Here is a 27,341-nt window from a genome sequence, read left to right on the forward strand (position 1 = left end):
CTCCCCATCTCAAGGTCTGTACCCTGAATCACAGCTCCAAAATTCTCATTGCCGTATAAGGTGACATGTTCACGGGTTTCTGGCCACAGAAACCTAGTAAGTAACCACTAGGCTATTCTGCCAACAGGCTGGGCTTTGTCATCTCCTAGTCCTGGGGGATCTGAACCCTCCCTCCACCCTGAGGGTTCACCTGAGCTCCAGACCAAGAGACCACATGAAACTGAAGTCATCCTCCTCCCCGACTTTAAACACACCCATGACACACAGCGTGTCCCTGTCCTGGCCGTATCCCTCACGGCCATCACACCTATGTTCGGGATCCAGTTCCTACCTCTGGTCTCCAGGAAGCTGAGGGGGACTGTGTATGGCTCCATGCAGCCTGGCCTCATAGCTGGAGATAAAACCCAAGACAGTAGACACAGAAAGAGCCTGGAAGGAAGAGGAAGGAGCCTGGAGCCCCTGGCAGGAGAAACAGGTAAGCACCTCCTCTGAGATGAAGTTTATGAGAGTTGATGAGTTTATCCTCACTGAGTATCTTCCATGTGGGATGCAGGAAGATGAGAAGAGGTCTGTGTGGGACTTCCCTGGAGGCGCAGTGGTTAAGAATCCACCTGCCGATGCAGGGGACACGGGTTCGAGTCCTGGTCCAGGAAGATCCCACATGCCGTGGAGCAACTAAGCCCGTGCGCCACAACTACTGAGACCATGTGCCACAACTGCTGAAGCCCGCGCGCCTAGAGCCCGTGCTCCGCAACAAGAGGAGCCACCGCAATGAGACGCCCACGCACGGTAACAAAGAGTAGCCTCCGCTCGCCACAACTAGAGAAAGCCTGCGTGCAGAAACGAAGACCCAGTGCAGCCAAACATTAATTAATTAATTTTTTAAAAAAAGAATTGTACCAATTCAAAAAAAAAAAAAGAAGGGGTCTGTGGTCAGCCGAATAGTCCCCCTCCAAAGATGTCCATGCCCTAATCCCCAGAACCTATGTCACCTTAAATGGCAATGGGGAATTAAGGTGGCAGATGGAATTAAAATTGCTAATCGGTGACCTTGAGAAGGGGTGATGATCCTGGATTATAGGGGGCACAATGTAACCACAAGGGTCCTTAAAAGTGCAAAGAGGGAGGCTGAAGAGTCAGAGTCAGCGTGTCAGAGAAGGAGACAGGACGGGTGCAGCGTCAGACGGATGCTATGCAGCTGGAGCGAAGACGGAGGAAGGGGCCACGAGCCAAGGAGTGCAGGTGGCCTCTGGCAGCCAGAAAGACAAGGGACTGGATTCTCCCCTGGAGCCTCCAGAGAGGAGCACAGCCCCGCCTACACCTTGATTCCAGCCCAGGGACAACCATTTCGGACTTAAGAACTACAGACCCGAAAGATAATAATCTGTGTTGTTTCAAGCCACTGATTTTGTAGTAATGACAGTCACAATAAGAAAATAAGGGCTTCCCTGGTGGCGCAGTGGTTGAGAATCTGCCTGCCAATGCAGGGGACACAGGTTCGAGCCCTGGTCTGGGAGGACCCCACATGCCGCAGAGCAACTAGGCCCGTGAGCCACAACTACTGAGCCTGTGCATCTAGAGCCTGTGCTCCGCAACAAGAGAGGCCGTGATAGTGAGAGGCCCGCGCACTACGATGAAGAGCGGCCCCCGCTTGCCACAACTAGAGAAAGCCCTCGCGCAGACACGAAGACCCAACACAGCCAAAAATAAATAAATAAACCAATGTGGGGTTTAAAAAAGAAAAGAAAACAGGGCCCCTCCTGAGAAGACAAAGAGTAACCCTGAGTCCCCTCTACCACTCATTCACTGAAGGCCCAGCAGGAACCAGGCCCTGTGCTACGTGCTGGGGACGACACAGAGGCCAACTCCAGACAGTGATGTTTCGTGAAGACAGCTCCCAGGACAGGCACATGATGGTTCTTGGAGGAGAACTTCCGTTTTGGGGTTTGTTTTGCTTTGTTTTGTTGAAGGATTCTTGAGGGGAGGGAATCTCAGACAGAAAGCTCCGCAGAGGCAAAGGTACAGAGGCCGGCAAGAATAGAGCTGTGGGGCATTCAGTGTCTTGATGGGCTGGACAGTGAAAGCAGGACAGGAGGCCCAGGACTCAGGGCCTCAGTCTGCACTGACTGAACTCTCGTTTCCCACCCTGCGTCCCAGCAAACACTGGTGCTGCAGGATGTCAGCAGGTGACAAGCAAAACAAGAAAGGAAACACAAAGAATCCCTGGGTTCCATTTGAGTGGTTTCTCAGAGCCTTTTATCTGCTTACTTGCTGCCTGATTCTCCAAGGAAAGGTTCGGGGTGGGAACAGAGCAGACAAACTGTTTCCCAAACTTAGCTGGCTGTAGAGCCCTTTCCTCGTGGAACTACGATTCCCTGGAAGTGACTTTGGGAAATAGTGCCTTTGGCAGTAGGGAGCCACTAAGGGTTGTAGAGCAGCTAATATGTGAGGGTTTGGACAGGATGGAGGTGAGTAACAAAACCAAGGTCTGGCCTCGGAGCCCAAATTCTGCAACTTCTTACTCCTCGCTTCCCACTGACGCCCCTCCTGCCCAGGAGAAACCCCAAGCCAGCCATGTGAGCCTGTTGTTCAGATGATAGCCTTCCTGGAGGTCCTGGGGCCACAGCAAGTGTCTGAAATGCACACTCAGCTATACCTCAGACGTGGTAAAGTCCACCCCCTTCCTGGAATAACAGTCCCCTGTAGAGCCAGCCACCAAGGGACACTAGCAACGCCAATGAAAACTTGATGGTGTCAAAGAGTAAGGATGGGCGGAGAGTCAGCTCCCCAGTGGTACTTCGGCTTTCCAAGCCCTCTTGGAGGTGCCTGGGATGCCTTCCCCAGCGTCAGCCCACCTGCCCAGATGGCGTCGGCAGGGACCATCTCTGTCCTCCAAGCCCCACCCCCGGACTGTCGGGACAGAGAGAGCATGTGTCCTGGGTGGGAAGGTGAAGGTTTGGTTTAGGAGTTTCATGGTCCTGGACGGTTGGAACCATTTCAGGGGACCATGCCCTCCCCGAGCACGGGAATAATGTGGGGCTCACGGCAGGCAATGAAATGAGGCCATGGACGATGCCTCTGGGAGTTCTCAGCCCCCTGGAGGTGCAGAGCCCCTCACGTGAAACCTGCTGACGGAGCTTCCAGAGCAAGCCCCGGCCCCACCCCAGACGCCCCTGCTGATGGTCCGTGTGACCTGGATGTTGGTGAGGACGTTGGCAGTATCCATGGCACAGAGCCTGTCATCCCAAACTATACAGGCTGGCCACCTCCTCCTCCCCTCCAGGAGCTTTTCCCCTCCAACCCAGGCAGAGGTGAGGACAGGCACTTGTGGACTCCCGCAGGCCTGGGACAGTTCTCCACACAGTACTGATTACACTGCCTTCCATGTTCCACTTCCCATGCTGCCGCCCTGGAGGGCAGGGACTGTAACTGGTTCACCTGCATCCTGCATCCACGATGCCCAGCATACAACAGGCACTTAATAATGGCTTACCTCCACACAGCCCTCACCACATGCCAGGAGCTGTTCTCAGCACTTTTCATCTATTATCCCATATAATCCTTCCATCAGCCCTACAAGTTAGCTACTATGAGTATCCCCATTCTATGGATGGGGAAACTGAGGCCCAGAGAAGTGACTTAACCTGCCCAAGAGCACCATATGGTAAGTGTCAGAGGCAGGGTGTAAACTTGGCAGGCTGACCCTTAACCATGATGTTCTACTGTCTCCAAAAAAAGATTTGACAGGGTTGCGGAGTGGGGGCAAAATAGATGAAGGGGATTAAAAGGTATAAACTTCCAGTTATAAAATTAATTAAGTCATGTGGATGTAATGTACAGCATAGGGAATATATTGTCACTAACATTGTAATATGTGTGGTGACAGATGGTTACTAGACTTATTGTGATGATCAATTCGTAAAGTACATATCAATAAATGTCGAATCACTATGCTGTATATCTGAAACTGATAAAATATTGTATGTCAACTCTACTTCAATTTTAAAAAAGACTTTTTAAAAAAGATGACATGAAGTATGTGGTAGGTGGAATAATGATCCTCAAAAATGTCCACAACCTATGGAAACAACATAAATGTCCATCACCAGATGAATGGATAAAGAAGATGTGGTACATATATACAATGGAATATTACTCAGCCATAAAAAAGAATGAAATAATGCCATTTGCAGCAACATGGATGGACCTAGAGATTATCATGCTAAGTAAAGTAAGTCAGACAAAGACAAATATCATATCACTTATATGTGGAATCTAAAAAAATTATACAAATGAACTTATTTACAAAACAGAAAGAGATTCATAGACATAGAAAACAAACTTACTGTTACCAAAGGGGAAAGGTGGCAGGGAGGGATAAATTAGGAGTTTGGGATTAACATGCGCACACTACTATATATAAAATAGATAATCAGCAAGAGTTCCCTGTGTGTATAGCACAGGGAACTCTACTCAATATTCTGTAATAACTTATATGGGAAAATAATCTGAAAAAGAATAGGTATATGTATATGTTTAAATGAATCACTGTGCTGTACACCTGAAACTAACACAACACTGTAAATCAACTATACTCCAATATAAAATAAAAATTAAAAAAAAAAGGATACACACTAAGTGAGCTTATAGGTGCTTTTAATTTTCTTCTCTGTATGTTTATTTTCTACTTTTTCTGTAATAAATACAAATGTTTATTTTTAAAAACGTCCACGTCCTAATTCCTGCAATTTGTGACTATGTTACCTTATACAGCAAAAGGGGCCATGCTGACGTGACTAAGTTTAGGGTCTTGAGATGCGGAGATCATTCTGGATCATCCTGGTGGCCCCTATGTAATCACAGTGGTCCTTATAAGAGGGAGGCAGGAGGGGCGGAGTCAGAGAAGGAACTGGAACCATGAAAGCAGAGGCCAGAGTGATTGAGGGCCATGAGCTAAGGAGTACAGGCAGCCTCTGGGAGCTGGAGAAGGCGAGGAAACAGATTTCCCCCTAATGTATCCGGAAGAAATGCAGCCCTGCTGTGACCTGTTTTATTTAGACTTTTGACCTTCAGAGCTATAAGGTCATAAATTTGTGCTGTTGTAAACCACCAAATTTGTGATTGTTACATCAGCAAGAGAAAACGAGTATCAAATGTAACCAGGATGAGATGGAATTCCCTGGCAGTTCAGCCGTTAAGACTCCGAGTTTCCACTGGGGGGGCACAGGTTCGACCCTGGTTGAGGAACTAAGATCCCCATGCCATGTAACCAGGATGAATGGAAGATCCTACCGCTGGGTTGGAATCAATCAACAGGAAAACATAGTGTCCCCCAAAAGATGTGGGGTCTTGGCCCACATCAGTAGAAGCAAGGTGGCTCCATTGAGGGAGGGTTGATGCTCCCTCCCCCATCCCCACCCCACCCCACCCCACCCCCGCCAGGCAGCACCACATTAGGGGCCCAAGCTCTGCAGAGAGCTCCCCACTCCAACACTCAACCCCACACTGACACTGGACATGTGCAAAACAGAACTCGTGCTTTTCTCCAAAACACCTTTCTGTCCCATACCCAGTTTTCCCACCTCCGTAAACGACACCACCATTCAGCCAGGTGCGGAGCCCTCAAATCTGGACAGGATCCCCCATTCCCATCTTGCCCTCTGCACTCACACCCAATCCATACTCAGGTCCTATCGATTCTAGCTCCAAAGTACTCTCCTGTTTTCACGTCTCCACCCACCCCTCCCCTGGACCACAGCAACATTGGGGCCTCCGGCTCCCCGTCCTGCCCCATCCCCAGCAGACAGACAGATGCCACTCCCCCGGCAAAACCCTCCAACCACAGACAGAAGTCCGTGTTATTCCCTGCTTCCCCGCCACCCTCTCACGCCACTCACCACACTGGCCTCTGTCCTGTTCCTCCAGTTCTCACTCCTGTGTTGTCCCCACCTCCCAGGGAGAGGCCGTCCTGTTTTCCCCACCTAGGGTAGCTGAGGCCCTCTCACACTACCTGGTTAGAATCTTCTCCACTGCAAGGAGCACCATCCATTCACTGTCTGTCAACCTGGAGGAATGTCAGCTCCATGAGGCAGAGACCTGGTGTGCTGGCCTGGAGGCACCTGAAGCCTCCAGAACACTCCCTGGCACACAGTAGGTGCTTGATAAACATTTGTGGAATGGATGAACCGGTAATGTTAGGTAGTTAGTCAGACATTAGCAGCAAGGAGGTGACAATGGAGAGAAAAACAAGAAGAAATCGAGTCATGCACCCAGCCCTCTGGGGACTCTCCCTTGACCCCCACCCAGAACAGGTGAAACTATGGCCATGTGGTGGGCAGCTTATCCTGATAAAGAGGGGCACCATAACACAAGAGGAGGTCCCCAGGCTGTGCATGCCCAGACTAGACAGACGTATAACCTACAGTAAACCCAAACTCATTATATCATAATTATAATAAAATCTACACTGTGGTTTTACCCCCAAGTGGGTGTTTCTTAGCGATTCAGTGGTGAGAGCATGCACAGCAGTAAACTCGTTGCAGAGCTTGGGACTGTCAATCAAATAGTGATTCCCTGTCCCTCACCCCCGCCTCCCTGCAAAGTGCTCCTTAAAAGAGCCCTTAAGCCTGTATAGGAATGCTGCTTTCAATTCGCAGAAACAGCCCGCTCTCTCTCTCTCTGAGAGTGCACCTTTGCTTAAATAAACTTTGCTTTGTGCTTAAGCTTAACATGGTAGTTTGCAATTCTTTGCTGACTATCGTTAGCTGAGATTGCTGGTCCGGGCCTTCCGTTGACCTCCTCGGTTGAAGCTATTTTGTTACAACGCACATCCACCCAGTGACATTGCGAGCAGGCTTGACACCCATGGCACATGAGGAATGAACGTTGGAGGCCCTGGGTGGTCTGGGAGACAGACTGGGAGACCTCGGTGGGGGGCCCTCAGGGGTCTCTGTCTTCACCTCACTGGGAGGCATTGCTGAGGAAGGTGGACACATCTTGCTTACATAGCCGCAGTTTCCAGAACCAGGACCAATGGGTAGATGCTGTGAGGAGACAGATTTCAGCACATCCTAAAGACCTTCTAGATGTCAGAGTAACCCAGGATGGCATGGGCTGCCTGGGCAGGACGGAAGGGAGGCCTGTCCCCAGAGGCCTACAAGAGGCTGAGTGATTACCAGGAACAGCCTGGGATGAAAGCCCTGGAGCCATGTCTGGCACAGAGCGGCTGCTCCTTTAAGATTTTTATGAATGAATGAATGAATACTTGGATGAATGGACCTGAAGAGTTACGCACTCAATGAGTAACTGATGGGCATATTAAAAGTCCCTCCTGATAAATTGAGTATTTATAAATGGAATGGATTATTTATAAGTGGAATATTTCCCGCCATATCAATAAACAAAGGATGTCTCAGTCGCCAATGATTGTAGCCCTCCAATGGGAGCTGGTGAGCCCTGAGGAAACTCAAGATGTGAAAATACAGGCCCCAGATAGCTAAGGTGCATATCAGAGGAATGATTTCAGCGGGCCCAGTATCTTGCACCTTCCCATACATAGAAAAGCGCTAAATTCCTAACTTAAGATATCTGGTTTTCTTTATTTGACAATAATCTTTTGACGTTCCGATTACCTGCCCTTCGTTGCAAAACTCCTATATATCGGGGCAGTTTCTCAGAGTTATCTGAAACGTTGTCTCCCAGGCTGCGGTCCTCATTTTGCCCCAGATAAAACTTAACTTGCAACACTCACGTGTGCATATGTATTTGTTTAAGTCACCACTCCCCACCAGCAAGGCCACCGAGGATGCCCAGTGCTTTTCAGCCCTAAAGATTCCGGCATGGAGTCTTCCTACCCTCACCCCAACAGCCTCTGGCAGGAGAGGGAAGAGAGAACGAAGCTGGAGGACCAGCTTTGCCCGGAGCTGCCTTTTTGGACAGTCTGTCCATCGGGTCTGGGGGTCTGGTCCTGCTCTGCCCCTGACCAGTCCTGGGACTGTGGGCAAGACCCCCCTCCACCTCTGAGCCTCCACATCCTTGTTTGGAAAATGAGGACCATGATGCCAGATAAGGCACCCCCACGTGGTGTCAGGGCACCACGGGCCCAACAAGGCCACGCGTGGTCCAGGCTGAACTAAACTAACCACCCGTGCCTAGGACACCGCACCCCCCAAGCCTTCCAGTGTCCCCAGACCCAGACGCCCCTCAGCTTCATTTTCCTTATAATGATGCTCCTTGAGGTGAAGGGAGGGTTGAGGAAGGTGTGTACGAGCCTAAGGATGAATCACAGCTCAACAAACAAGTCTAGGTCAGATATGAGTGGGAGCAGAGGCAGAAACTTACAGTAAACGCTGCCCTTCTCCCAGCACCGACGGCTCTCAAGCTGAGTAATGCTCCCCCATCGTCTCCTGGCGGCCCTGGCTTCCCTCTAAGGAAGGCAAGGCCTCGCTTCAGACCAGCCCACATCTCCTTCCACCTCTTCACATCAGGGGCCCCCTCTCCGGGTCCCCTCATTCTCATGTAGAGTGGAATTCTGCCCCCAGACAGGATTGGGGCCGCCCTTTCCAAGACAAAACCAGAAAGTCTTTCCTGCCCTCCAGCGGGCATATCCGTAGGTCAGCACTCCACTCTATGGGGTCCCGGGAGCTGAGCTCTGGAAACCCCGGTGGGAGGAGCTCCACATGCCTGAGAACCTCCCTCAGCAGGATGGCTAACTCAGGGCAGAGGTCCACATCTGGCGGGAGGAAAATGGAGCTGGAATGGGGCTGTGGATGTGGGAGGGAGGCTGGCCTGGAGGAGGATGATAGGGGAGCTCTGCATCTGCAGAACTCCTGGAAAGGTCTTGGGCCTCCCTGTCCGGCCACCTCCACCCCAGGGGCCCTGGATAAAAGGATGGAGAAGTGAAGGAGGCGCTCGGACAACGAATTTTGCCCTCAGGATTTGCACCAGAGTAATCCTGGATCACATTACAAAAGCGTTCGAGGGGAGACTGTAGGAAGAGGCATCAGAGGCTAAATCTCTTTCTCAGAAGGTGACACACAGTGAGAGAGCATTCTTGCCTCAGAAAGCCCACCACAAACTGATGGCGTCATGTGAAATCGGATGGCGAAGAAGAAAGGATTTAAAATTCAAGCCCTGATTTGGTGGGGCAGGGGGAGGGGTTGTCTTTTCTTTTTAATAATGAACTTTCCAAGTTCTTACTGGAACCATAGAGGTGGAAGAAGGCTTGAAGGGGGCAGCGGAGTACCGAGATGGGCAGACAGCCCCTCCCTCACCGGCGCCCCAATTCCTGCCCAGAAAGGACCCATGTCTGGGCCCACAGGGGACAAGGGAGGATCAGCCTCTCCAGTAGGGAGGAAATGCAAATGAACACAACAAGGATATGGCCCTCTTCACCGGTCACATTGACAAAAATAAAAACTTTGATGAGACCAAAAGCCGGCTGGGATGTGGGGAAGTCACTACACTCATGCCCTGCTGGTGGGAGAGAAAAGCCTCTAGTCACCCTGGGAGGCAATTCTGTGGCATCTTTTAATTTGAATGCATTTTCACTTCGATAGACTCTCCTCAGCTTCTTCTCTGAGAAGGAAGCACACACTTTCCCCAAAGCATCCATGTGAGGCTGTATGTTGCAAGAGCCTCATGTTGCGAGCCCGCAAGCAAGCAAAGAATGATAGGAACCTTACCGCCCACCCGTCAGGGACACGAGTTAATAGACGATGGAACCCCCCCTGTTTGGTAGAATACTAGATAGCATTTTAAAAGGTCAGTGGGACATCTGTAAGTATCCACGTGGAAAGCTCCCCAAGACACACTGCAGACATTGGAAAAGCCGCATGAAGAAAGAGCTGTATGTTCCATATAGTATAGGATATGGAAAACCCTATGTATTTTTACAAAACAGATATAAATATGGACGTGCATTTATAAAGGTCTTCAGAGGAAACACCAAAGCGATAATGGTGGCTACATCGTCGTAGGAATAAGGATAAGATACCCAACGATTTAGTTTTATCTGTAGGGTTTCAATTTTCTTCTTTTCTTTTTGCATTGGGGATATATTCATTTTTTCCTTGTGTAATTAAGTACCTATTATTTTTTTAATTTAAAAAGCGATTTCACGCTATTGAAAGGAAGCACATGAGCGCCAGCCACCAAATGCTAGCAACCGTCACAGCCCTTCTCACAGTCCACCCTTCCCTTTATCTCCCCAAGGCTTGGCACCCCAAACTCTCCCCCTCCCCCAGGTTATCAGCAGAGGGCTTGGAGGGCCAGCAGGGGGTTCTCTAGCCAGGGCCTCTGTCGTGTAACGTGCAACGCTGTCAGCTGCCCCCCTTTGCCCTCTGTTGTGTGTGTGGTGGGGGCGGGGGTTGTCTCACATCACCCTGTTGAAGATGGAAGGGGAGCAGGTGCTTGTGCACTTTCCCTCCTTCAGCCTGATGCCCACTCCACTTCCCTCCTCCCACCCCCCTAAGGTTGGATGAATCGGACTGAACTCCATTTTGGGGCCCCCCCTCTTTCCGTAGGATTAAAGTGGGGTGGGAGGGCCCTGCCCCTCCCCCAACAGAATGTCATTGTACCCACCTTTGCCTTCTGTACCCATAGGCAGCAGGCACTCACCAACACCTACTGTGTTCTATGCAGGGGTCCACCAGGACCTCTGTCTCCTCTTCAGACCCTGCGCTCAGTGCTTAGGCAGTAGACCACATCTGATTAACCTGAGTTCTCCCCCCACCACGTGCCTAGCTCGGTCTGGGCCACTGGTAAGTGCTCAGTTTTCCTAAAGCAGTCCCCAGATTCGGTTCTGGGGCTTCCCACAACGTATGTTTGCCCCACCGCTGACCTTTTTCCAGGGGTGGACACCCACCACGTGCTCTAGGGCACGAAATCTACATGTTGGTTGGCTGAACGGGGTGGGGGAAGCTAATCTGTCTGATCTGGCTGGCTCACCCCTGCTTCTCACCCACACCTCCCTCCCCCTCCCTCCCTAGACCCTGGGAGAGCCTGAATACCAACCTCTTCTGGCCAAGGGAGACCCCACCTGTCCTGCCCAGACCCCCATGGGCCTCACCTGATCTGCCCAGGACCCCCAGCCACAAACAGCCCATCTGCTGCAGGCAGTCCCCTCTGCTCATTTATGTTAAATGAATGAATGAATGAATCATCCCCGCACCCTGAGAGGGCGGGAGAAGGCGCCCCTACTAGTCTGTCAGCCAACCGCCCACCTGTGAATACTTGCGATTCCGGTCCCCCTGCTTGTCACCTGTGCCCCCTCACCCCAGCTGGGCAGGGAACTAGCTGTGGAGCACCCCTGTTCTCCACTTCGTCCCGCCGGCCCTGCACTGTCCCGGGCTAAGGGCAATGACGGCAAGAAGGGGGCTCTGGCTCGTTGGCGCGTCCCAGGATCCTGTCGTCCCCCTTACCTGCGGTAAGGCTCGGAGCACCCCCAGGAGTAACAGTCCCGACACAGCGCGGAGAGCGCGCATCCCGGCCGGGGGGTCGGGGGGAGGACTGGGCTCGTAGCCCACGCCACCTGCGCAGCCTGGGGAGCACGCTCGCCCACGTGCGGTGCCAGCTGCCAGGAGCCGCGCAAGGGCCCGCAGACCTCCCGCGGCGCACCTCGCAGGCACCGAACCGCACGCTGTGAAGTCACTTCCAAAGTGGACGCTCCTTCTCTGAAGGTTCAGCCTTAAGCCTTCCCTTCCACCACCACCCGAGGCGCACTAGGTACCCCAGACTGTTTCCAGGAACGCAGCTACTAGCACTCAAGACAAAAAGGGAGCAAACACGTGCAGAGATGACTCAGTAAAGCTACACTCCCCTTTTGCTGTTTGAATGGCCTGCCCCGGATTTGACAGAACCGGGTTCTGCTGCTTTGGGGTGGGGGGCGGGGGGGGCGGGGTGTTGACCAGCCCCCCTGGGTTGAGGGGCGGGGACAGCAGCTCCCGCCCCTGGATGGGGGAAGGGGGGCGGGTACTCACAGGAGATTGGGAGGCTCCAGTGGGTCTCAACCATCCCACCCCAACCCAAAAAATGGTGATACCTGAGTACGTTCCTGATCCTGGCACTCTAATCGACCCAGACCTTCTCTCCTGACCTGGAGATTCTTTGCAAAGGACCGCTGGAGTCAGGAGACTGCGGAGAGAGGCACCATGGACAATTCACTCCCATTCATAAATATTTGCTGTAAAATGAATCAGTAGACGGATGATAGGTAGGTGGGTGGGTGGGTGGGTGGCTAGGCAGATGGACTGACTGTTGGAGGGACTGATGGAGAAAAGAATAGACATTGGTTATCAATCCACAGGTGTTTTCCTGCCTCCTGTGAGTTTTCTGCCTAGAGGAGGAGCCTAGCACTCTTCCCTAAAAGAAAGAAAACGTACAAGCCTCATTCGAACTAAGTCCTCACTTGCAGCAGATGATTTTCCCTTCCAGTGTTTCTCCATCCCATGGGTTCTCGGCTCCTTTGATTCTATCTACATTTCATACATGTTGCACATCCGCTGAGTATGCCGCAGGCCAAGGGTTCATTTGCTTGTCTCGTGTTTGTTTTTTTCAGAAGTGGAAACCAAGGCTCAGAGACAGGCAGCTGGTCCTAGGTGCTCTGACTAAAGATGGCCAGAGGACATCCAAGGACCAAGGACCATCCAGATTGGCCCAAGGACCCTCAGGATTCTGCACTTCAGTCTGTCTTGCAAGGCGTAAGGCCCCCATCTTTCAGAAATACCTCCATCTCCTTGGGCCGCTAGCAGTTGTCTCCCATCAGGACCCTCCCAACAAAGTCTCCACAACCCTCCTTGAACTCCTGGATTCCACCTGAAAGGTGCCCATATTGTGCGCCCTCCCTGGAGACCCACTTCTGGGCTCTCCCCGGATGCGCCAGGCCCAGCATCCTGGGATGTTTGAGCTGGGATTGTGGTTAAACTATTAAGAGATTATGGAAGTGACCGCCATGGCGTTCACAGAAGCAGGCAGGGGCAGGAGCAATCCAGGATGCCTGCTTCCCAGTCCAGAGCTTTCTACTGTAGAAGAGCTGGTGCTCTGAATAAATAAATACTTGTTAAACACACACCCGCACACAACCAGATAACAGTATCAAAACAGCTGATGCAAAGGGAGATACAAATTAACATTAATTACAAGCATGAAAATTCCACCTTTCTAGCAATCGAAGAGATGCAAATCAAAGCAAATTAAAGCAAATTTTGATACATTTTTAGACTTATTAAGTCATCAGGGTTTTTTTTTTCTTTATAAAAACAACTTTGGTAAAATCCATCCCCAAAGTTGTGGTGAAACCAGAACACACATTCATACTCTGCTAGTAAATGTTACAACCCTTTTCAGAAAGCAGTTCTTAACAAACACGCCCCCCCACCAAAAAAAAACAAAAAGCTTATAACGTGTGGCTCAGTAATTTCACCCTAGTAAAGAAAAACTAAAAACATAGTTGAACTGGAAAAAGAAGAAAGAAAACTATAAACACAAGTCACGTTTCCTGAAACATTATTTATAAATTTCGGAAATACCCTAATAATCACAAAAGCAAGGAATGGTTGAGGAAACTGTGGTATACCCATTTAATGGAATACTACACATCCATCAAAAATGATTATTATAGTGATGCAGTGGAAATCTGTCTCTCCCTCCTGTCCTTCCCCTCCTTGGGCAGAAAGGAACCCTTTGCCCAGCCTGCTCTGTCGGGGTTCTCATCACCTGACGAATTGCATCCTTTACTTATTGTAATAATAGTAGCTGCCTTTGAGTGCTTATTTTGTGCTAAGAGTTTTCAGGCCTTGGTTCCTTGAGTCGTCAGGGAAACTCCATGAAGGAGATCCAATTCGTGTGCCCGTTCCGCAGGTGAGCACCTCTGAGGCAAGAGCAGTGAATCCACAAAGCCTGGGGTCCCCAGAGCCGATGGTGCTCAAGGCCCTTCCCCGCCTGGCTTGGTCCCACGTCTCCAGCTTTACCTGCGCCTCTCCTCCTCCCTGCCACCCCCCAGCGCTCCAGCCTCTCAGGCCACACACCCCCCGCCCCACGCCTCTGCACACTGGTCCTCCACTCAGAACACGCCTCCGATTCTCGTTTGCCCTCAGAACTGCTCCAGCGCCATCTCCTCTTGGCAGTTTTCCTGGCACTGTTCCCTCCCCTCCCCCAGCCATCCTCCCAGTCAGAAAAGTGGTTTCTCTCGTGTTTTTGGTAGCTCAATTCTAGAACTGATCTCACTGTGTCATGACTGTAATGACTGATTCATGTATCCATCTGGCCCAGGAAACTGTGGGTTCCTGGAGCACCAGGCTGTCCTGGGGAGCCTGATACAGAGCCTAGCCCAGGGCTTCGAGCCAGTGACCAGCCAGCCCAGAGAAGGGCACATTCTGTGGCCAGGGAACAAGCTGGGTCCCAGGAGGGGTTGGGGGCCGGGGTTGGGGGACGTCAGCCTCTACTGGAGAAATTGCAGCAGCCAAGATAAACAGATGCTCGGGGGATTCTAAAGAGCAGGCGTTGGCCAGAGCCGAGTCCCTGTCTTCTGCAGGTTTCAGGTGCTTCGCCACCCCTGAACGCATGTGAAAGTGCTTTGAAGAGCCGGAGGGGGAGTCCCGAGGGCCTGAGCGAGGCACAGCAGCGGGTCCTGTTGTGGGACCGCGGGGGGGCCCCAGCAGAGCGAGCTGTGGAAGCCAGGCCCCCAGGCCTGCAGGAGGCAGGAAGGTGAACGGCACTGCCCGGACCATCTCATCTCGGAGGAAGGGGGCGGAAAGCAGGTGCAGCGAGAAGCTCTCTGCAGGGGACTGGGAACCTGTGTCACCAAAGGGATGCTGAGCAAGACACAAGGTTCCGACCTGGTTCAGGAAATTCAGGGACTTCCCCAACAGCTGGAACCCCAGCCCCGAATGGCCCCAAAATACCCTCAGCAGATAAAGGGATTCTTTCTGCCGCAGGCAGCAGCAGGCAGGTAGGAGGCTGAGAGCCGGAGGGGGAAAGCCTGGACCTTTCCTCTCTGGTTGGCACAGGTACTTCTCCGAGTCCCTTTCTTGAGAACCTTGATGGAAGTGGGACTTCATTTGGGGGCTTCTCTGGTGGGACCTACATGTCAGGCTGCCTTGCTTGAACCCAAGCCCCCAGAGCTCTCGCCTCCTCAAGGCCCAGGACTAGCTAGACCCTGGTCACTCAGCTCTGGCCCCTTGGAGGGGTGGGAAGAAATGGTGGAGTTCAGGCCTCGGCATTGGGAGAAAATATGAGGGGCTCTCAGGTGACTAGGGGGACCCCAGCAATGCACACCGGCAAGCCGGATACCCAGGCCCTTGGCCAGACATTTAAGCCTGGCAACAAGATTTTATTCAACTCAATATTTCTATCTCCACTTCATAGATGAACAAACTCAGAGTAGTTAAGTAACTTGCCTGAGGTCACACAGCTTGAGAGTGGCAGGGCTGGGATTTGGCTCCAATCCACTCTAAATTTCAAGCCTCAGCTGCCTTCTCTTCCCTCTCTAGGCCCCTGATACCCTTGCTTTCCCTGGGAGAAACAACACTGGTATGGGAACGGTGTTCCTAGTCTGGCCGTGTGACTGTGGGCAAGTCATTTCTTTTCTCTGAGTGTATTAGTTATCTATTGCTGTGTACCTCCAACCTTAGCAGCTTAAAATAACAAACATTGTAGCACACTGTTTCTGTGGGCCAGCAATTTGGGAAAGACCGGACAGGGTGATTTTCTAGTAACGTTACAGTCAAGGGTCAGCTGGGGCTGCAGTCATCTGACAGGCTTGACTGAGGCTTCCAAAATGAACCACTCACATGGCTGTGGGCAGGAGGTCTCAGCTGCACAGGACTGCTTGAGTGTCCTCACAGCATGGCAGTGGGCTTCCTCCAGGTCAAGTGGTCACAGAGAGCAAGATGGAAGCCACATTGTCTTTTATGATCTGGGCTCAGAAATCACGATTCCTCATTTCCACGATGTTCCATTGGTTGCACAGGCTGGCTCTCCTCAAGGTGAGTGGGGACCGCACAGGTGTAGGAGTACCAAGAGGCAGGTGGGGATCATCTGGGCGTGTTTCCTTCTCTGCCAGATGTGGCTTTTAGCGCTACCCGGCAGCCCTCTGAGGGTTGCCGGGAGCCCTGAATAAAACAATGGACATATAAATCTCTTTGGATTAGAGGAAAGAAATCAATGTAAGGGGCTTCGCTGTCCTTTGCCCTAAGCCCACCAGATACCCAGGCCCCGGTTAAGGCACCAGACCTCTCCATTCAGGACCACAGCTGAGATGCACATGGCCTGGTGCTCCCCTTCCCAACGGGTGCGCTGATCATGCATTCCCCATTCCAGCCAAGAGGTGACTCACACAGAGGCCCACAGGCAAGGCCCTTGGGGATCAGAGGTCTTTCCCCACCGCTCAGGTGACGCCAGGTGGGTGCCTCAGCGCATCGAGCCAGCTGGTCACACAGCCACTGCGGGGACTCTTCCTCGGGCCTCGGGGACCCAGGTCTGGCCTCAGCCATGGCTCCAGCTTGAGAGGCAGCAGTTCTAGTGTGGGAAGACCACACGGAGAGTGAAGAGCCCAGCCTGAGGGCCAGCTTGGCCTCCAGCCCTGTGACTTCTCCCCCCCGGGGGCCTCTGCTCCGTGGTCTGTGAAATGAGGGGCTGGGATTTGATGATCTGCTCTGAGGCTCCAGGGAGAGTGAGAGAGATAGGAGGCCTGGAACCACATCCGGGCCTGGGGGCTCCTGGAGGATGCTTCCAGCTCTGTTCTGGGCTGGCCTAGACCTTGGAACGAGACAGCCTGATCAAATCCCATCTCTGCCACTTACTAACTGTGTAGATGTGGCCAAGTTCCTCATCCTCTCCGAGCCTCAATGTCTTCATCGATAATATGGGAATGATGATGTCTACCGTAAGGTGCTGTCGTGAGGATTAAACAGGTGAAGGCGAATGACGACACGGGGAAGCTCTCTCTCCCAGCCCCAGCCCCAGGAAGGGCATCTGTCCTCAGCGACAGCCTAGCCTCCAGGCTCAGGCACCTCTCGCCCCATCCATGAACTCCTGGGACTGGTGGCTGGGGACACCAGTCCAGCCACTGTCCAGGATGTCCCAGTCCTGGGACAACCGCTGTGTCCCATCATTTCTTTCCACCTTCCAGAGAGACAGAGGTGGAAGGTAAGACCAGAGAGGGAAAGAGACTTGGCCAAGGCCCACAGCATGGCGGGGATGACTCCCTGGGCCAAGACTCTCCGTCATGGAGTCCCCGTCTCCCCCAGACCTTCCTGCTCAGCAGGGCCGTTGTGAATGGGGGTGAGTCATTTAGACTCTCAGGAAACCAAACCCAGTCCAATATTAATCACGGAATCAGAGGCATCGGGTGCACAAAGGAAACAGAAGCAACGGATGGCAGCGACAACTCAGCCGGAGGTGCAGCCGAGGAGTGTGTCCTCATGGGTGTGTCCCACAGGGAGGTCCCCGGTCCCGTGTGCCCTGATGGGAAGGCCTGGGGTTGCACCCCAGGGAGGAGAGGGCCACTCCTCACAGGGCCCTTCTTATCCCAATGAGCCGTTACTCTCTTCAGAAGCACTGTCCCCACCCTATAGAAGGAAAAATTGAGGCCAGGGTCTGCTGGCATCTTGGGAGGAAAAGCATCACCCAGGGCAGGGATTTTGCGCATCATTTTCAGTGCCCGGCATCAGCACAAAAGGCAGAATGAAGCAGAGGTGCTTACAAGATACCCGGCACAATGGCCCTGCAAAGGGACAACTGAAAAAAATTTCATGCGAAAAGAGACGCTTGGAGAAGTCAGTTGCTCAAGCCACACAGTTAGTAAGTTCTAGAGCTATGATGCAGACCCAAGTCTGTGACTCAAGGGTGGGCCTCTCCCCTCTCTAGGGTGGTGGTTTTCCTTGCTGTAACTGTGTCCCCGCCTCCTGTTGTCCTGAAGGCCGAGGGGCAGCCCGCACCCCCTGGTCGCCCTGGAACCTGCTCGTGGCTCCCAGCAGTGTCTGTGGTAAAGGGATTTGCTATGCAGAAATTGGCCTTGGGTTCCTTGTCACCCCACTCCTTCCCCACATGGGCCAGGTCTCTGGCAGTCAGGCTGAGGAAGACTCGCAAGGGCCAGCTCTGGAGGATTTGAGGGGGCCAAAAGTACCCCATCCTCAAATCAAGACTTACAACACAGAATGTTCCAGAAGCCAGTTTCACTTTCCTGAAGGCTGAGAACTTAGAGACCTAAGGAGGGATCGATCAAGGCTCCATCTACTGCCTGCCCCTCAGCCTGAAATTCCACCATTACTCACTCCTTTGGGCCGAGGTCTTGAAGGCCCCAGTTAAAATGTAAATCAGGGGCTTCCCTGGTGGCGCAGTGGTTGAGAGTCCGCCTGCCGATGCAGGGGACGCGGGTTCGTGCCCCGGTCCGGGAAGATCCCACATGCCGCGGAGCGGCTGGGCCCGTGAGCCATGGCCGCTGAGCCTGTGTGTCCGGAGGAGAGGCCACAATGATGAGAGGCCCGCGTACCGCAAAAAAAAAAAAAAAAAAATGTAAATCATTTCTGGAGGAAACCACTTGGTAAGTCATTAGCGGGTGTCACTGCCCCACATGGGCTGCTTTCTCAGAAGAGCCTGGGAGGAGAACGGGGCCAGAGGGTCTGATGGCCAAGTGTGACGTGCTGCTCTCTCACCAATCTGAGGGATGCTCAGATTCAGACCCCAGCTTCTCAGCTCGGCCAAAAAGGGCCCCAGGTGGGGCTCCTGCCCCCCTGACCTTATCCCCTGTCACATTCCCCACTGGCCTCCTTTCTGCTCCTAGGGCCACCAAGTTTGCCCCCGTCACTGGGCCTTTGCACTTGCCCATCCCTCTGCCTAAAACCTTCTTCTCCCAGCTCTTTGCCCCTCCCAGGAAACTTTCGGGTTGATGGATACGTTCATTATCTTGGTTGTGGTGCTGGATGAATACAGATGCCAAAATGTATCAAATTGTACTCTTGAAATAGGTGAAGTTTATCATATGTCAATTATACCTTAATAAAGCTGTAATATATATATATATATATATTTAGGCAGCCCCTTCTCATCTTTCAGGTCCTGGCTTAGATGAAACCTCTTCAAAGAAGACTTTCCTGACCACCCAAGCTGATACTACCACTCTGTGTCACCTCGCCCTGTTTATCCCCGTCAAGGGACGACACATCACACCACCATCTGAAACTGTGTATCTGCCAGTAGCCTGATATTCCCCCTAGGATGGGAGCTCACGGGCTCAGGGACTATCTGATGCAAATGGGGGCTTAGCTTAATGCATATTTTCTGGAGGACTGAATGACCAAGGCCAGGGGCCCTGGAAGGATGGCGGACATCAGCCCTGCCTCCCTGGCTTCCCTGCAGCTGTGCGGCCTGGAGGCTGAGAAGGACAGCCTCTGCGCTGAGAGTGAAACCCAAACGGAGCCTCTGCCCGCGCTTCCGAGCCACCATCCACGTGGTCACCGCAGGAGGGCAGTGGGCCACACGCACTCCCGGCAGGAGGGACCCTGTTCCCTCTGGGGTTTTCCTCATCAGTCCCGCCACGCCACTGGGGGAGGGTAGGTCCCACACCCAGGCCCTTCTCTCTCTCCAGATAGGAGCCATGAGGCCTTAAGGTCTGGAGAGACCTGGAGCTCACCAGCCGAGAAATCCTGGAGATCTGGGGAAACTAAGGCATGGTCCCACTGTGGCCTCAGTTAGGTCTGGAACTCATGGGGCTCCTGCTGGAGCCTGGGACATGGTCTGGGCTATGGAAAACCAACAGTTGTCATCCACAGCCCCAGCTGCTCGTGAGCCACTAGTTTCTGGTTTGTATAAGAAGGTGGTCCAGAGCGTGAGAGCCGAGGGGATCTGGAGAGTAAGAGTCCCTCCCCTACCTCTTCACACTGACCCTGAGGCCGAGGTCATGCAGCAAGTTAGTGCAGGGACAGCCCCCAGATCCAGGCCGCCGACACTCCCACCTTCGCCGCCACCTGCTTCATCGTGTTTCTTTGCTGCTTTGGAGCGTCTGCCTTCTCCAGGCCTGCCGTCAGGGGAGCAAAGGCTTGTGACCCCAGGGTTTCAGACCCTGGCGAGGGAGGCAGGCAGGGAGCCAGATGACTGCAGAGACCGATGGAATGTCAGGGGTTGCGGAGTGGTCGGCCTGTTTGAACGCTGCAGGCACAAATGCCCCGCACACCCACCCACGCCATCCCAAACACCCGGGACAGCTGATCCATCCGCCACCTGGAAGTGGTCCTGGTGTCTGTCCAGAGAGATACTGGGGAAATAGGCACCGCACCGAGAGTAAGAAATGGGTGTGTCGTCTGCCCCGTGCCCGCCTCCCGGGGATCTGTGTGCTGGTGGGCTGACACTGCATTGCAAACGCCCACTAGTTGGCTGCAGTAACCCAACGGAAGCAGCCTGTCCTGTGCTCTTCGAGGCCTAAAAGCCACAGCCACTTGCCGGCACCCCACCCTTGTGCTTGACAGCAGTTACAGCAGCTACTGCCCTTGCTGGGAGGGACCCTGCTCGATGGACCAGGGGCCTTTCTGAGCCATGGCCTTTAAGCTCTGTAAGAGCCACTGAACTAAGCCACATAAAGAAACTGTCAGTACCTACAGGTAGTGGTGGCCATCACTGTGTCCCCAGCCCCTGAGGCCCTTTCCCTGTTGTGCTACAGGGGCCAGAGCGTGGCCATCCAGGCCTGTGTGGCATGTCAAGGAGAGCCGGGTGCCCACCAAGACCTGCAACTTGGCCAGGCCCGCATCCCATGGGACCGACCAGTGCCGCGGGTTTAAACCGCCTGCAGGAACAAAAATGTTTGGATGAGAGGAACACATTGCCACTTGTTTGAGGGGGTGAGTGGCGGGAATTGTCATTTATTCATTCAACAAACACTACAGGGGTGTGGGTAGCAGGCCCCTGGGCTAGGTGCTGAGGATACAGTAGTGAACACAGTCAAAACGCCCTGCCTTTGAAGAGTTTCCATTCTAGTGAGGGGAAGACAGACAACACATAAAATAAATGAGTAAAGAGCATGGGATTTTTGAAGGGGAGAAGTGCTGTAGAGAAAAATAAGGGGAAAGGATAAAAAGCAGGTATGCTGGGGCGGAGGAGTACACATTTAAATAAAGTGATCAAGAAAGGCCTCACAGAGAAAGTGACTTTTGAGCAAAGACATGAAGAAAGATTGAGAGGGAGGGAGCACAGAGCAGCCAGTGCAAAGGCCCTGAGGTGGGCGTGAGCCAGCACGGGGGGCTGGCAGGGGGTGAGGTCAGAGGAGCGATGCAGGGTTGCGCAGGGCCCGTGGTCGCTGTAAGGACTTTGGCTTTTACCCTCACTCAGATGGGGGCCACTGAGGAGCTTTGAGCAGAGGAGAAGCATGACCTGACTTGGGTTTTTCCGGGGTCACTCCAGCTGCCATGTTGGAAATAGGGCTGGGGGGTGGGGTGGAGGGATTGAAGCAGGAAGGCCAGGTAGGAGGACGACTAGAGCATTCAGGGGAGAGGTGATAGAGGCTTGGACCAGGAGGGAGCAATGGGGGAGGTGAAAAGGGGCCAGATTCTCAAGGGAGAACGGACAAGATTGGCTGACAGAGACATTGAGGACGACTCAAGGGAACCTGGGAAACTGGAAGGATGGAGTTGCCTTCGGCTGAGATGGGAGAAGGGGATAATTAATCAGTCACCCACTGGTGACGGTCAGGAGGGAGAGCAAGTGCTGCAGAAGCACATGGCAAGACCACCTTACTAGACTGTGACGTGGTGGGGGTGGTGGTCAGAGAGGGCTTCCCAGAGGAGGTGACATTTAAGCTGCGACCTGAAGGAAGAATGAACGGGCTGGGGAGAAAGGACGAGAACCAGCAGAGTAGGGCTGCTGGGAAGACCTCAATGAGGGCAGTTAGGGGGAACTTCCAGCAGCCCCAAGGGGCCTGAGTGCTTCTGAGGGCTGAGGGCGAGGCCAGAGGTGGGCAGGACTGGCCGGGCTGCTTACTCAGCACCCAGAAGGAAGGAGGCTTGGCCCTTGAGCAGCGCAATCAGACCGAGAAATGGAAATGGGTGATAAATAGCCGCAAGTGAGTCATCTCAAGCCCCGTTTTGAGGCTGCTCTGCAGCTCTCCCCAGCCTGCATCCTTCCCGGGTGGGGCCTCTGATTTCAGAATGACCAGGTCAGGCAGAGCTCAGCCCCCAGGTCCCCCCTTGCCGGGAGCTCACCCCAGCAAAAGCCCAGGCGGTAAGGCAGCTCTTGCAGGAGTTGGGTCCACATCACCGTCCTCAGGGCTCAGACTAAATGAAGCGCACACAGAACACCTTTTTCAGACCATCAGTGCTTCACATTTTAGTGAAAAAGAAAAACTTGTACAAATAAAATGCAATTGGACGTACTCAGATGTTTGTTTGTTTGTTTGTTTTTAAGCATTTGAAAAAGTCAGACAAATCCCACCTCTGTCGCTGCCACAACTGAGCAACTTGGAACAAGTTGGTTAACCTCCAGGGGCCTCTGTTTCACCCACTTCACAGGGTTGTGCAAAGATTAAAGGAGATGATAAATCTTAGCACAGAGCTGGGCACACAGGAAGCGCTCGAATACTCATTGCCCAACTACTACAAAGACAAGGATCTCTTCTAAATATGCGGCCACCTAGTCAGGCCCCAACCACATGAACAGAAAGGGCCGCCATTCTTTCCACAGGCCTCCCGGGTCCCCTGGGCCGGAACACTGGAGCATCTGCCCCTGGCATCTCAGGACCTCTGCTGGAAGACACTATCTCTGTGCAAACGTCCTTGAAAAGACTGTCCAGGCCAAAAGCTGACATAAGATGTGTAGAAACACCAGGGAGAATTATCTCTCAACAATAATATTGACTACCATTTACTGAGCGGTTACTATGTACTTGCCAGAGCTCACCATACTGGCCCTTGGATTAGTTTGCCGCTGCTGCTGCAACAAAATACCACAGACTGGGTAACTTAAACAACAGGAATTTATTTCTAACAGTTCTGAAAGCTGGAAGACCAAGACCAAGGTGTCAGCAGCCTTGGCTTCTCCTGAGGCCTCTCTCCTTGGCTTGCAGTCAGCCACCTTCTTGCCGTGTCCTCACATGGCCTTTTCTCTGTGTGTGCACATCCATGGGGTCCTTTCCTCTTTTTTTTTTTTTTTTTTGGCCACGCCACGCAGCTTGCAGGATCTTAGTTCCCCGACCAGGGATTGAACCCAGGCCATGGCAGTGAAAGTTGGGAATCCTAACCACTAGGCCACCAGGGAACTCCCCCCTTTCCTCTTCTTTTAAGGACATCAGTCCTACTGAATATGGGCCCCACACTTATGACCTCGTTTAACCTTAATTTACCTCTTTAAAAGGCCTGGCTCCAAATACAGTCACACTGGGAGTTAGAGCTTCAACATGTGAATTTTTGGGGAACATAACTCAGTCATGCTTCCCTGCATGAGCACATTTATTCTCCCTTGTGTCCCACAAGGTAGGCATTATAATAGTTAATTTATAGATATGAAATTGAGTTGAGAGGTGAATGTCCAACAACACATCAGGAAAAAAGATACAAGCACAACTTCCAGCTACTCAAGTGAATAGCACACTTCTCCCTGCCCCTCCCCCCCAACTCCAAATAACTCCAAAGGAAGAGGGAGTCATGGGACTTGGGGTCTGAAAATTTCGATTGCCCGTGAGCCACAACTACCGAGCCTGCGCTCTAGAGCCCACGTGCCACAACTACTGAAGCCCACACGCCCGGAGCCCGTGCACTGCAACGAAGAGTAGCCTTGCTCGCCACACGTCGAGGAAGCCCGTGCGCAGCAACGAAGACCCAACACAGCCAAAAATAAAATAAATTAATTAAGAAAAAAACCCACGAGAGAGATTGAAAAAGAAAAAAAATCCTTCCCAGTCAGAGTGAAAAGTGAGACTGAGAGAAACTGAGTGAGAAGATCTCAGCAAAAGAAAAGCCAAATGTCGGCTTCCATGAAAGGATGCGGCCCAGCGGCTTGTTAAATGACTAAGTGCTGGGGCCACAGGGACAGGGACGGGGCCTCCTGCGGCACGTGTGTGTGTACGGGTGAGTGTGAGGGTGTGTGCGTGAGGCTGTGTGTCCACAAGGGTGAGAGGGTGTGTACCCTAAAGATTACGTGTGCACAGGTACAGAGAACAAACTAGTGATTACCAGCGGGGTGGAGGGGCAATATGGGGGCGAGAGTGAGAGGTGCAGTCAAGGGGGCCTAAGACAGGCTATAGGGTTGTACTGTGCAACACCGGGGGTATAGCCAATATTTTGTAGTAACTGTAAATGGAAAGTAACCTTTAAAAATTGTATAAAAATTAAAAAATTTTTTAATTAAAAAAAAAGACAAGAGGTAACAAGTGTCGGGTAGGATGTGGACGAAAGGAAACCCTTGTGCACTGTTGGTGGGAGTGTGAATTGGTGTGGCCACTATGGAAAGCAGTATGGAGACCCTTCAAAAAATTAAAAATAGGAGGATCATATGATCCAGAAAAAGATTATGTGTGTGCCCATGGATGCATGAAGTGTGTAGACACAGGGTGCGTGTGTGAGAGGGAGCCCGTGTGCACGCACACGTGTAAGGCCGTGCGGCCAGCAGAGCATCCAGGACCCTCCCTGGCTGCACAGCGGCCCAGGCAGAGACGCCCCCATCACCTGGAGAGGAAGGTGAAGCACAGGGCAGCAAGGTCACCTGCCAGTGTTCCCCGGCCTGGGGACCACACTCATGACCCAGGTTTTTGCCACGGCTCCTTGCTGCGCTGCCTCCCAAGGAAAACTGGAGTCCAACCCCAAGCCAGCCCCCCGAGGCAAGACATACCAGGACGGTTGTAGACACATGAACTCTGGAGTTCGTGGTGGTCTGAGTTCAAATCCCGACTTGGTCATGGGCTAGCTGTGTGGCCTTCTGTACGTCACTTAACCTCTCTGTGCCTCAACGTCTCCACCTCTAAATGGGGATAATAACTTTACCTCGTAGGGTGGTTTTGAGGACTCGAAGGGTTAAGAGATGCAGAGCTCTTAGAGCAGCGCCTGGCATATAACAAGCGCTGCATAAATCTTCCTTGTTAATATCATAGCAATGAGCTCCCGGGACAGGTGAATCCCGGGTTTATAAAAATCCCAAAATGCATCACATGCTGGAATGACAGGACACCAAGAGCAGCCAGGCTGAGTCCCAGCGTGGTGGTGACCGGGGCAGAGGCAGGTGTGGTGAGGCACCTTGTCCCCAGGCCTGTCTGCTGCACACCCGCCAAACCTCCGCCATCTGCCCCAGATCTCCTCTCCTCCACGCATCGTCCGAAAGACGCTGGTTTGTCTGGGAAGGTGACTGAATTTCCAGGCAGAGAAAACAAGGCTCAGGCCAGGGCAGCTCTGGGGTGCAGGGCTCACGGGCAGGGGCTGTACGTGTTCCCCCAGCTCCCTTCCACCTCCTTAAGCCCCACGAGGAATCTCCCAGCACGAAGGGTGTCTGGGTCTGCTCGGGCTGCCATGACAAAGCCCTACAAACCAAGCAGCTTAGACCACAGAAATGTGTTCTCACAGTGCTGGGGTCTGGAAGTCTGAGATCCAGGCTGCAGCCTGGGCTAGGTGACGGGTGTCGGGAAGTGTCTGGGTTGGACAGGGAGGCCAAGGACAAGTTTGGGCAATAGTCCCCGAAGGGGGGTACAGATGGAGGCTTATGTAACCTCCACGCCCACAGCTGCCATCTTCCAGACTGTGTCACACACTGTCCCACGCCCCCAGACTTTGAACCCAAGGATTTCTGGAAGGGCCTTAGTGGTTTCCAGGCCTCTGACCCTTCCACCTCAGCCCAACAGAATTATTCTCACCCACCCAACTCTCCCAGACCTGCAGGCCTACGGGGGCCCAGCCCAGCAGGGACACGGAGCCAGAGTCCTTTATCAATCATTTACTGGAGAAGCTACCTAGAACTTTTCCCTTCACCCTCTCTCATTCCTGTGTTTCAGGCCAGATGAGGTAGACTGCCCCCAAAACAGGATCCCCATCCTGCAATATGCACACGAGCCCTTGTTTTCAAATAATAATATCTCATATTTATTAAGCATTTATTAAGCACTTACTGAGTGCCAGTTACTGCTCTAAGCATTTCATTACCTGATTGTCTCATTTACTCCTCAAAATACCCATATAATACTGTAGGTAGCATTATAACCTTCATCTTACAGATGAGGAAACCGAGGTTCAGAGAGGCCCACTGGCTTGCCCTCAACCCCAGGCCTCAGCTCCAGATCCAGTGCTCTGTTCACACAGCTGGCACCGGCCCCAGACAGATCCAGGAGGGTGTTCTTTCATGCTCCTGGCTCTTGGGTGAGAGGAACCAGGGTAAGTTTGTCAGAGTTTTTGGGGAGTGGGAAGGATGGGCAGCTGGGTCTCCGTCTGGGCTGGGGCCTTCTGATCCTTTTGGTGCAGGAAGGGTCCCCCGCACCAGATCTGGGACCTGGAACATTCTCAAAGCCCCCGCCTCGCCTTCCCCCTCTGCTGAGACACCACGGCTCCTGAGCCCTGGCCATCTGAGAACAGTCTCTTCACTTTGGGAGCTGGAGCCTAGCGCACCTGGGTCCTTCTGGCACCCTGCCCAACACGGGGCTTGGGGGTCTCTGTTGAATTTCAGGGGCTGTTGGGAGGGGCTCCTGGGGAGGGAGGGAGAAGCCTCATGGCTTGTGGCCACAGACAAAGAGGGCCTGAGGGAGAACACCGTGTGGTCAGGGCTCAGCCCGGTGCCACGACAGGGGGATGTCCCCAAAGGCCATCTAAGCCACCGTCAGTCACCTAGTCATCACTGGGGCCCAACCTCATGCCACAGCATGGTCCCACAGGGCCTGGGTTTCTCCTCCCAACTACCTACACAGCTCCGGCCGGCCACCCTAACCACCTGGGGCGCTGGCCACAGGCAGGGTGCTGGTCACCACAGCCCCATCGGCTGCCTTAACCTCTCTGCCTCCTGGTGGGCAAAGCCCTAAACCCGAGAGCTGACCGCCGGCACAGCTGCCGCACTTGCTCTTAGCCCAGAAGGAAGGCGGAGCAGGGAGAGGCAGACTTTAACGCAAATGACTCGATACGTTATTTCTGGTTCCCTTTTATCTCCCCAGGGAAGGTGTGAGCTCAACCGAGTGAATTCAGAGAGGGCAGGCCCCTGTGCCTGTTAGGGTGACATTGGTGTCATGACGGGGTGGGGTGGCGGGACAGGACGAGCTGATGACAATCATGGTGTCTTATCGCCCTCTTCTCGCACCAGCCCACGGGAGCCCTCCGCCTGTCTGAGCTCCTGTACCTCTCTCTCCCTGGCACTATCACCCTGCACAGGTGATGTCACTGAGCTAGAGGGGTGAG

At 52.9% G+C, this 27,341-nt stretch overlaps 1 protein-coding gene across 1 annotated transcript in view; it reads right to left on the minus strand.

Annotated features, from left to right (window-relative positions):
* Positions 1-11,483, minus strand: part of TNFRSF8 (TNF receptor superfamily member 8) — a gene marked incomplete at both ends in the record, with an annotated part of 63,703 nt that extends 52,220 nt beyond the window's left edge. The window contains one exon of the mRNA XM_082860184.1: positions 11,421-11,483. Within this exon, the coding sequence (XP_082716310.1) occupies positions 11,421-11,483 (63 nt within the window). The remainder of the gene's footprint in view (positions 1-11,420) is intronic.
* Positions 11,484-27,341: the final 15,858 nt, after the last annotated feature.

Source organism: Leucopleurus acutus (assembly GCF_964270905.1).
Source record: "Leucopleurus acutus genome assembly, chromosome: 2".
NCBI classification, from domain to species: Eukaryota; Metazoa; Chordata; class Mammalia; order Artiodactyla; family Delphinidae; genus Leucopleurus; species Leucopleurus acutus.